Genomic DNA, 12,099 nt, shown 5'->3' with positions numbered 1-12,099 from the left:
TATGAAAGCACTGCAATCTCACTGCATCAAGACTGGCTTGCCTCAACTTCAAAATTATGGCCCCTTCTATTATAGATGAAATATCACGATTGCCAGTGAATCCTCTGTCTCTGTCTTTATATGGTTGGCCTATGTTTTTTGACTGAATGAGTGAGAAATGTCTTAGTTCTTCCTCTGTCCCAGTCTATAACAGGGATGGTGAACCTTTAGTATCCCCAGCCAGCACAGCAAGTGGCCAAGGATGATAGAGGTTGTAGTCCAGGTGTGAGGACCCTTCGGCCCTCCAGATGTTGCGTAACTGTAATTCCCATCATTCCTAGCAAGCGTGGCCAATGACCAGGGAAAAGATGGGAGTTGCTGTCCAACGACAGCTGAAGAGTCACAGGTTCCTCATCCCTGTTCTATAGCTTCTTTGGGAGGAAGGGTAGGAATGGATATTTAATCAATCAATCAATATGTCTGCCCGTTCCCTGCGGTCCAGTAATGAACCTTGCTTCAGGTTTCGTTACGGTCAGAGATGTGATTGTTCTCCACTATTAATAATCTATGCTATGTGCAAATGCAGCCTGTATCTTATTGCTGCTGCTGCATTTATTGGATTATTATATAGATTGTGTGCTTTTAACATACTTGTTTACAGTGCTTATGATTTTATTGCTTTGGGAACTCCTTGTTGAAATGTGGATTATAAACACTTAACATTAAATTAATGCATTAAGTTGTGCTTGCAACAGGTGACTGCTGGGTGCAAGGATAATACCTTAGACTGGAAGGGGTGGCTGTTGTTATTTCCCACAAATGCAAAATCCGTAAAAGGAGAAATTATGAGAGAGTTGGCCAGATCCCTTAGTTTGGCTCTCTGCACTGCAAAACGCAAGCCAGGTTCTGCCCTGTGACACAGCAGATATAACTGCATGGGCGAAATGTCTGGGCACGTATTAAAGCCACTCCCAAGACTGAATCAAACTCCTCCCAAGTGGGTGTTGAGGCACATTGTCATGGCAGATGTTTGAACCATTTGCATGACTACACTGTGCCTCTTTTGTGGGTGGAATTTAATCGACGTATCTGTCAAAACATTGCTTTTAATGAACACTAAAATCCCTCTTAATAGCATGGGAAAGAGAGGAGTGGAAATGGATCTGCACTTTGCAAAACACAGAAGTGTGCGTTTCTGCTCTGCCCTGGCCGAGGCCAGAAGACCTGTAATGAATTTACAGCCAGTCCCTGTCTCCGTACAAATCGGCTGCTTTAAATCCTCCTCCTTTCTCTGCTGCCCTTGGTTCGTTTACTTTGGGTGCATTCCAGCCTTCTGTGCCCATGTGAAATGGAGAGCAGAGGCTGCAAAGGCCTGGTTAGTTAATGAAAAGGGAACATGCTCTCCTAGCACATTTCAGGCTACCAAAACACCCCCCTCCTTCATATCTGTAGTGTTTACACAGGGAAGTAGGAGAGGAGACCAGGCCCCTGCAGACTGTGCGATTCCCGCGGCCTCCACTTTGCATTCTTGTAACCCAATGAGTGATATGCTTCTTTTGAGAGAAGAATGCTCTATATTTCTCATTGGTATTCAGCAAGCACCATGAATGCTACTGTGCAGTCATTTGTTATGCAAAGGACTCAGTGCAGTGTGATATGTCCATAATTCCCTCCCTTTGATACATTCCAGCTACACCCTTTGTTCACTCTCAGACCGAACTGAAAATTCAAACAAAGCCTGGCTGCAGAGTGTTTCCTCCAGAACCAAAACTTGACTTGCTTTGAACACTTGTAATGTTTTGCTGTTAGAGGGACCAATAACAACAATAATAACAGTAATGCCTGGGATCTCTGGCCTATGCAACTGTGAGCAATTGCCAGTATCATCATCATCATCTATTAAATTTATATACCCCTCCACTTCATCCGAAGATCACAGGGTGGTTCGCAACATAAAAATACAAGAAGAGAACACAAAATACATAATAAAACAAACACAAAACAATACAGTGGTACCTCTGGTTACGTACTTAATTCGTTCCGGAGGTCCATTCTTAACCTGAAACTGTTCTTAACCTGAAGCACCACTTTAGCTAATGGGGCCTCCCGCTGCTGCTGTGCCGCCGGAGTACGATTTCTGTTCTCATCCAGAAGCAAAGTTCTTAACCCGAGGTACTATTTCTGGGTTAGCGGAGTCTGTAACCTGAAGCGTATGTAACCCGAGGTACCACTGTAACTTCCCTCCCACAAACACATTTAAAAAGCCGTAGAATGTTAATCAGCCAAATGCTTGGTTTAAGAGAAATGTTTCCCCTGGCGCCTAAAGAAGTATAAGGAATGCGCTAGCCGAAACTTCCTGGGGAGAGCATTCCACAAGCGGGGAGTCACTGCAGAAGAGGCCCGTTCTCATGTTGCCATCCTCCAGACCTCTCATGGAGGAGGAACATGAAGAAGGGCCTCAGAGGATGATCTCGGGGTCCCGGTAGGTTCATATCGAGAGAGGAGGTCCTTGAGGTATTGCAGTCCTTAGCCCTTTTAGGATTTTTTGGTCAAAACCACCACTTTGAGTTGGCGTAATATGCTCAAACTCTCATGCCCTGGTGAGCTGAATTCTACACCTCCTGAAGCTTCCGAACTTCAGAGGCAGCCCTATGTATATAATGCATTGCAGTAATGTAACCTAGAGGTTCCCAGAAGAAAGTTAGATTATCCCTGTCCAGATAGAGGCACAGCTGGGCCACCAGCTGAAGTGGATGAAAGGCACTTCATGCCACTGAGGCCACCTGAGCCTCAAGTGACAGCAAAGTATCCAGAAGAACCCCAAAGCTACGTGCCCGCTCCTTCAGAGAGAGTGTAACACCATCAAGAGCAGGCGACCTCCCATCCATCCGATTTAGGGAACCACCCACAAACAGTGCCTCTGTCTTATCTGGACTGAGTTTCAGTTTGCTGGCTCTCATCCAGTCCATTATCCAGGCAAGATGACAGTCCAGCACATCCACTGCCTCACCTGAGGTGGGTGAGCCAGTGGCCTAACTCTGTATATAGAGATTTCTGTGTTTCTTACGCACGGAACTGTGCTGTGAGGAAATGTACATAACCTAGAAGTGGAGAAAAGATGTTGCAGCAGCGGAACTGTATGCATGTAAATGTCTCTTCGTCTCTCTTCAGAAATATATCCAACTTCGAGGTGTCCTCATCTCAGACGATCAGCTCCCCACAGCGGTCCAAGCGAGTCAAGGAGAACACCCCCCCTCGCTGCGCCATGGTGCACAACAGCCCTGCCTGCAGCACCTCTGTCACCTGTGGGTGGGGTGATGGGGCTTCCAGTACCACACGGGAGCGGCAGCGGCAGACGATTGTCATCCCCGACACACCCAGCCCCGCCGTCAGCGTTATCACGATCAGCAGTGACACGGACGAGGAGGAGGAGCAGAAACATGCACCCACCAGGTGAGGAGGCGTAGGGCGTGCTTGCTGGAGCGTGGGTACATTGTCCTCACGCATGGGGGCGCCTGAACGTGCTGGCCTGTGCAAGAGAGAGGAAGTGAGAGGTTTAGAACTCTGGTCCGTCAGACCATGGCTACATTGACATCACACACTGGAATCAATTTAAATGGCCATTTAAAGTGCGTTCAACAGTCAAGGCTTCTCCCAGAGAATTCTGGGAGCTGTAGTTCTTTGAGCGTCCCGAGAGCTCTTAGGCAGCCCCAGAGCTACAATTTCCAGAGTGGTTTAACAAGCAATCACTCTGCACAGGGAACTCTTTAAGAATTGTAACTCTTAATATTGTTTTAAAGGTGGAAATTTTCATAGTTAGACAGGGCTCCTGCTGGACCCAGAACAAATTTACTGGTGTGTGCTAGGTGTGAAAGGCCCATGATGTTCCTGCTCTTTACTATACCTTACAAAACACATTTCATAGGTTAACCATAAATCTAGTGAAACATGTCAAATGCGAGAACTTTTTTTTTTTAATGTGTGGGGTTTTTCACTCCACTGTTCAGCCAAAAAGGCTCCCAGATCTGCTTACCCTTATTAGCAATAAGATGGGCTCTATGCTCATATTAACCATCTAAAAAACATGACACAAAAGGAAAAGGAATTAGGAGGGAAGACGGGAAGAATGAAAGTCAGACACTAGTTCTTAGCCAACTCAGGCATTTACAAGCATGGGCCTAGCCAGGATTTTTGTTAGGGGGGCAGAACCTCAGTTAGCTATGGGTTTTTATTGATTTTGAGGGGGTCAGCTGCCCCTCCCTTCCCCACCTTGGCTATGCCCATGTTTACAAGGACTTTATAACTTCCCAATGAGGTGGGAAGATAGCTCCCTGCAGTTTCTCTGGCTGCTGGATGGGCCCAGGGTAATTTCCCTCTTGTCGTGATGGTCTTCCTGGGAGAAGAAATTCACATTTTCATATCAAAATAGGAAAAGGCACTAAAAGCAGTAGAAATTGGTGGCCAAGATTAAGTCTGTAAAGAATGAGTTGAGATTAAATGTCTTGATCTTGTTCCAGGCATTGGGGCTCCCCTACACACAGGTGCTCCCCTATCCAACACTGCCTCTCCATTCATTTCAATGGAACATGCCAACCTTGAGCATCTATTCTTTCTATGTGTTCCGGTCAATGTTGGGTAGTGGCTGAAGTATTTTGGACTTGGAGCAAGAAGATCTGAGTTCAAAACTGACTGTCTCTCAGTCTAACCTGCCTCACGGGGTCGTTGTGAGAGTAAGCGTGGTGGGGGATTCATGGAGGAAGGATGAAATAAAATGTGAAATACTAATAAACAAACGAATGCGGAATTGGATTCGATGAAATTCTCATGCATCCAATTCATATTCATAACAACACACACAAGTCACTGGATTAGTGCAATGATGCATTGCATTTTATAAGGCTGTGGTTTTTGTGTGTTTGCCTCTAATTGGTTACAGATAGTCCTCTGTTTCATGCATTTGGGGTGCCTCAGAATCATGATGTATGAACAACCAACCATGTTATGGAAAGTTCCATTAGTCTGAAAGTTCCATTATTCTGAAAAACTAACACCCTGAAACCCTAATTATTTATGTTCAGTAAACATTTAGCTATGTCAGCATTCTGAAGGCTCTACAGTTTAGGTTAGGCTCTGTATGCATAGAGGCAATGCACAGTGCTGCTTGGTGGCTGTGAAACCTATTCAGAGATAATTAGGGATTAGTTCTTTCTCTCCCCACCCCCCCCTCTCCAATTTGCTCCAGAAATAACCCAAAGTCACTGTATTAATATCCTGGACATACTTTGAGTGCCTGGAAAATTAATTCAGTCTCCAGATGGGATCCAGATCAGGCCTTTAGGCCCTGGCTTGCAACAATGTCAAGCATGCCAAACATCGCTACAGGGACAGGAAAATCTTAATTTTGGGTTTCATAATGATGATGCTCATATGGCTACGTTTGTTCCATATCAAAAACAATCTATTATAAATAAGGATGCAGACAAATGCCACGCAATATGGGAAGAATTTCTCACATTGAAATAACAATATCTAGTCCTGTTCCAAGATTTTCTGAATGCAGAGTCTTTTCTTAGATGGCAACCCTAAAGTGTATTTTTTAGGAAGTAAGCCCCATTGAATTTAGTGGGACACACTTCCATCTAAGCAGCCATAGAATCAAGCTGTGAATGAAAACGGCCCAGTTCACAAGTTATGGCAAAGCATAGTTAATGCTTTACTGTAAATGCGAAGATTGATCCTGCTTTGGTGCTCCCCAGTGTGATCCCTAGCTTAGTGTTATGTCTGAAGTGGAGGTCATTGTTTGTTTCACTCAGACAAACCATGGTTGTTAAGCCAAGAACAAACCTTGGCTTTGGGCCTTGGTTTCGTTGAAGTGAATTAACCCATGACCCCCAGTTTGTATGAATTCTAAGTGAGGGATGGTGGTTTGTTGCTGCCACTTGCACTCAGGGAGGAACAAAGCAAGAGTAAGCTGCATGTGCATGGTAAACCATGGTTTACTGTGACATAAGAATGAGATACGTGGAGCATTTTTAAAAGGTTAAGAAAAATGACTTCTTCGCTAACAGTGCAACCCAATCATATTTATTCGAAGTACCGTATTTTTCGCTCTATAAGATGCACCAGACAACAAGATGCACCTAGTTTTTGGAGGAGGAAAACAAGAAAAAAAAATATATTCTGAATCTCAGAAGCCAGAACAGCAAGAGGGATCGCTGCACAGTGAAAGCAGCAATCCCTCTTGCTGTTCTGGCTTCTGGGATAGCTGCTCAGCCTGCATTCGCTCCATAAGACGCACACACATTTCCCCTTACTTTTTAGGAGGGAAAAAGTGAGTCTTATAGAGCAAAAAATACAGTAAATCCCATTATAGTCAGTACAGTTTATTCCCAGCTAAGTGTGCACCAGATTATATGTACACTTACTTGTGAATAGGTCCATTGAACACATTGGAACTTGCTCCAAACTAAACATATAGGATTGTGCTGAAGAGGTTGAATTTCAATCTGCTATTTTTATGCATGCATTTTGCGTAACAGTTTTTAAATCAATAGGCGTTTTACACTTGCTGTCAATTCTCATGATATGAGCAAGAGCAAGGAATGCAATAAGAAACCCAGGGGCCTTCGAGTGTAACGTAATGAAAGAGTGCCACCTCGTGGCGACAATAGATAAGTGTGTAAAACTGAAGATCATATATACTGTGGAATTTATATTAGATGAATTTTAAAAATTAGCCAAGTGCATAGTTCAATTTCTTGCCCAAATAAATGACCCGGGAATCAACAGGTGCTGGCTGTTCAAGTGATATTATCATAGCGCCACATCACTAATGTGTGACTAGGCTTTCAGTTCAGAGGTTTTCACCAGTATTCTGTGCTTGAAATTCTGTGCTGTATGTTACTTCTTCAGAAAAGAAAGCTTAGCCTAACTTAGAAAGCGAAATATAAAAGTTAAGTGGAGGATTACAGCACTCTTATAAAAAGGACAGCGAGGTCTTCAACGATAATTTTCTCACGATCTTTTAGAATGGATGAGTGAGTACAGTTAAGGATAGAGCTTTCCCTGCCCTTTCAGGAGATGTGTGGAAGGGCGATTCTTGACTTTTATTTACGTAACGAATCTCTACCCTGCTTATTAACCCCAACCAGGGACCCCCCCCCCAAAAGCAGTGAACACAAGCATCAAATTACAATAGAGCAAAAATAGAATTCCATCTAGAATTCCACGAAATTCAATTAAGACTTTTAACCAATATACACAGCCTATAAAACAACAGCACCCAAGACTATAGCCTCACTAATGCAGAGCCCAAACCGCTTTGAATAAATTTGGTGTTTATATACATAGCTTCAATAGCTTCCTTGCAGAGCTGCAAGGGTTCCTTCCCCAGCGTTGGATGAGAGACAAGGAACACAAGAAAAGTCCTGTTGTTTTATCTCTGCAAATTCAGGAAAGGGGCTGGCATGGGAAAGCAAATCCACTCTGTCACGGTGGACGGTTGGTTTGGGCCTTTGGGTTACTTCTGACAGCTACAAATAGCTAACAGCTCCCTCTAGAACAGGCTTTACCCAACTTGGGTCTCGAGCTGTTTTTGAACTACAACTCCCACCATCTCTGAACACCGGTTCTGGTAGCTAGGGATGATGGACCTGTCCAATGCGTTGACAGTGTTTTGATTTTTAACTACTGTTCCTCTCCTGTGGAACGCCAGGAGCGCTGAGAAACCCAGGAGCGCTGATAAATGTTAATGTAGTAACATTTCTAGATTTACAATGGTTCTGTACTCAATTCTCCCAACCCATGTGGGAACTGCAGTTACTATTATTGTTATTATTTTTATTATTATTATTATTATTATTATTATTACCCTACGCTTCATCCTAAGGTCCCAACACTAAAGGTTACAACAATAAAAACACAATGGTTAAAAACAGTTTTAAACAACTTAAAATTACAGTTTGCCATGTGAGCCCCACCTTCCTTGGGGTTCCTCAAGCCCTGCGTCCTGAGGAAACGCAGATGCCAGGGAACCCAGGCCAGGGAGCCTCAAAGGTCTGAGGTAATTATTGGGGCTACCTAGGGCTAATTAAGAAAGCCCTACGTGCCATGAGGGAAGGCAGAACCCCCCCCTCCTTCCCTGAGGCTACTTAAGGCCTGTGTTCCCTGAGGGAAGGCAGAAGCTAGGAAGCCCAGGCTATGGAATTGCTGCCATCAGCTCCTGAAGTCAGCCTGAGGTTATTTAGCGCTACTCATTAACATTTTTAATTGTGAACTGCCTTGGCAAAAAAAAGGCAGACTATAAATGCAACAAGCAACTAACTAAAAGTTCAACAAAAATGCCGTTTCCCTTGAACTAGCTTTTTTTTTTTTTTTTAATCACACTAAGCCTTTTAGTAGCAGCAGCAAAAGGCATGGAGGGAATATGAAAATTTAGCGCTGAAAAGCTTCGGGGAAACCCCATTTGGATTCTTTACAGTGTTTGCCTCCCCGTGAGATGGCTTCCGCCAACATACCTAATTGCCAAGTTCTTTATATACACGATCTGTTTCTTGTCGTCATTTTACAAAAATTGCAGTTGCTATAACAACGTAATGCAATTGGCAAAACATCTCTGCTGTTTTCCGTAGTCAGGCTTGTGTGTGTGTGTGTCTTTCAGAAGATGAGCCATTTGAGCAAATTTCTGCAGTCGCCTACTCTCTAAAGTAGGTAGAAATGTGGAAGGTGTTCTGTGGGAAATTCTCAGTGTCATTCGGCACGAAGAGTAGTGTGAATCCAAAAAGGCCAATGCGTTTTGTGTCACAAACTTCTAGCACGACACAAGGGAGGTTGATGCTAGTTTCTCATAATTTCTTTCACATCGTTGCAGGGAGATTAGCTTGAAAAACTGCTTAGCCTTTCTGAGTTCACACTAACCTAGGGAGAGAGGCAACACAGTGAATGTAGAAGCAGAAAATGAGGGATAATGCATCATATCCAGACACACTCAATTTAAATCAACTAAACAATCAACATTTGTTCCAGTAGCACCTTAGAGACCAACTAAGTTTGTTATTGGTGTGAGCTTTCGTGTGCATTTCAGTGTATCTGAAGAAGTGTGCATGCACACGAAAGCTCATACCAATAACAAACTTAGTTGGTCTTTAAGGTGCTACTGGAAGGAATTTTTTTATTTTGTTTCGACTACGGCAGACCAACACTGCTACTAACCTGTAATCAACATTTGGTCTAAGTTTGTGGTAGCCAATGTCCTGCCCTCCAGATGTTGGCCTCCAACTCCCATCAGCCCCAGTCAGCGTGGGATCATGGGAGTTGTAGTTCAACAGCATCTGGAGGGTACCACATTGATAACCTCAGCTCTGATATGTATTTGCATTTTGAGAGTCATTAGGTTAAAAGCTGGTGTGTGTGTGTGTGTGTCTCACAAGTATTCAAAATAAAGAGAATGTAATAAATGTTAAGTGCCACCATTGAAAGGACAGCCTGAGTTTGCATTTATGCACTGGCGCAAGCGGAAGCCTAACGCGGGAAGGGCCTGGTTTTGTTTTGCAGCCCCCTGTCTAAGCAAAGGAAAAATGTCATCAGCTGTGTAACTGTGCATGACTCCCCCTACTCTGATTCCTCCGGCAACAACAGCCCCTATGCAGTGCAGCACCGAGGAGGGAACAACAACGGAAACAGCTACGACACGAAGGGAGCGCCGGAAACGCATTGCAACGGCAATCCTCGGACGATCATCGTGCCGCCACTGAAAACGCAGGCCAGCGAGGTGTTAGTAGAATGTGATAACTTGGTACCAGGTAGGTTGGCGACATCTCTCAGTGTAAAGCAAAGGCCTTAGAATAGGAGTTCCCACTTCATTCAGCAGTTCCACAGCGAGTCTGTGGATTTGCGGTTGAAGACGGGAGATGGTAAATCCACTGGATTAAATATTCATGCTGCTTTTTAATTGTCCTTTTATTGTTGCGTTTATTCCTTCTGTCATATTTTATTGCACTGCAATTTCAATTCCATTGAAAGAAGCAAGAATGATACAATTTAAAATCATACAGCATGTAGCACAGCACACTACAAGTGTTGCAACAGGCAGAAATACCATTAATTGCTCCACCAAGATCCTCAGCAATTTTCAAGTGGGGGGAAACAGTTGTGAACCACTACCCTAGAGAAGAATCCCTTCTGCTTCGTGATCTGTCTTCCATGCTTTCAAATCCCTGCTTGGCCATTATTAGCAGGTTTGCTGCATTTCATTCATGTCACACAGCAAGGATGGGGAACCTGCGGTCCTTCAGATGTTGTTGTTGTTCCTAATACTATTTAGAATTTAAAGAATTTATATATCACTCTTGGTTCAGGCATATCACAGAGGTATACTAAACAAGTAAAAATAAGATACAGTAACAATACATTAAATCCATCTGTAAAACCAGCAAGAACAGTGTCCAACAGTCTTGCACGGACTCCAACTTTCATTAGCCCAGGCATGTTCCATGGTCATTGGTGATTGGGCTTTGAGTCCAACAACATCTGGGAGGCCACAGGTTTTCTATCTTCATGGTACAAAAATATTTCATTTTATACAGACCAAGGGACTTTGCGGGGGGGTGGGGTGGAGGGGGAGTGAGTCCCTAGCAGTTATTTCATGCCTAGCAGACTCCACTGCAGACAACCTGGAAGGGCGCTCAGAAACGCTTTGCTTCTCCCTGCTCCTTATTTGCAGGTGCGAGAGGCTAAACTGTGGTTTGGCTTAGCAATGTTTTAAGTTCTCTCCGTATAATCCACAAGCTGTACCCAACGTTTGTTCTTGGCTACAGCTCATGTTTAGTGAGGAGAGATCTCAGCCATGAGTTCCTGATGGCATGACGTGGTAAGTCAAACCTTGGTTTAGCTTGCCACCGTGCAGCAGCAAAGTCCTGGAGAGGAGCGTAGGGGCTACGGGCTCCTTTCCGGGAGTTTGCATGCTCTCGTGGTTAGTGTGTTGTGTGAACCAGCTCAGTGTGTCAGGTACCACGCATGGCCTTGGGAGAGAGTTGCCCTTCAGGTCTTGAATGGCCTTAAGATAAAGGCTTCTGATGACTATTAGGCATGCATGACACCATAAATGCACGCTCTTTCCCCTGCTGCAGTCACCACCAGTCACCACTCGTCCTCCTACAAGTCGAAGTCCTCCAGCATCGTGACCTCCACCAGCGGTCACTCTTCAGGGAGCTCGTCTGGAGCCATTGCCTATAGGCAGCAGCGGCCAGGACCACACTTCCAGCAGCAGCAGCCTCTTAATCTCAGCCAGGTAAGCAAAGGGAGAGTGGAGAGAGGGCAGGCAGGCAGGAGGCTCCTGCAAAATCTTTCCAAGACTGCCCAAGAAGTGGCACGACCCACAGGAGACTGCTTATTTTCATTCAGACCAGCTTTCGCAGATTTCTTTGTGCTAATCTGGCTTCAAGTGCAGGGATTCTTTATTAATTTGAAGCATTTTCACCATGCTCTTTAGCTAAGAACGTGTTCCCAGAGTGGCGTAAAAAAAAAAAAAAAAAGCAGGAGGAAGACATTTCTTGCTCTCAGGCTTACGTTCTGAAAAGGCATGGCATGGCATGCAAGGAAAAAAAGGGTGGTGAGGGTGGAGGAAGAAAGAAACCAGCCGCTAGTAATTAAAGTGACTCTTACAACAACTGGGTGGGAGGGAAGCAGTTCAAGTAGCTCGACAGAATTGCTGCTGCTACTTGAGAGTTTCTCAGCAGACGAGGTGGGAAAGCCTTGTGTTCCTTCTCCCTCTCTCTTGTTCTTTAGCCTGAAGCTGCTGCTTTTTGGATTACCCAGGAGTTAGGAAATAAGGTTGGGAACAGAGCTAATATATCTTTTCAAAGGATGTTCATGAAAGTGAGTGCCAAGTTCAGGCGCCTGCAACCATTGGTGAGGCCCAGATATCTTAACCAGCTGCTGGCAAGGGGGTTGGGATGGGGCACAGGTAGAATGACAAGAGTGACAGTGGCCAATCCACCTCCCAAGAAGAGCATCTTGCCATCTTGAACGCCGGGGCCTCTCTTTAGACAATTTCAGGGTGCTTGTGCATCCCAGCTAGGAACTGAGCACTCATACAGGTATTTCAGATATTCCTTGCAGGAA

General features: G+C 44.5%; 1 protein-coding gene across 4 annotated transcripts in view; it reads left to right on the top strand.

Moving 5' to 3' along the window:
- HIPK2 (homeodomain interacting protein kinase 2) overlaps positions 1-12,099 on the top strand; it is a 180,862-nt gene that overhangs the window by 155,983 nt on the left and 12,780 nt on the right. For 3 of the 4 annotated variants that reach the window (XM_081023949.1, XM_081023951.1, XM_081023948.1), the window contains exons 12-14: positions 3,151-3,432; positions 9,532-9,779; positions 11,106-11,266. In XM_081023949.1, the coding sequence (XP_080880075.1) occupies positions 3,151-3,432; positions 9,532-9,779; positions 11,106-11,266 (691 nt within the window). The remainder of the gene's footprint in view (positions 1-3,150; positions 3,433-9,531; positions 9,780-11,105; positions 11,267-12,099) is intronic. The other variant, XM_081023950.1, reaches the window with a different exon arrangement.

The sequence above is a fragment of the Podarcis pityusensis genome (assembly GCF_964106645.2).
Source record: "Podarcis pityusensis genome assembly, chromosome: 10".
Classification (NCBI taxonomy): domain Eukaryota; kingdom Metazoa; phylum Chordata; class Lepidosauria; order Squamata; family Lacertidae; genus Podarcis; species Podarcis pityusensis.
Note: the sequence above shows the minus strand (reverse complement) of the source record. Positions and strands in the feature narration are given on the sequence as shown.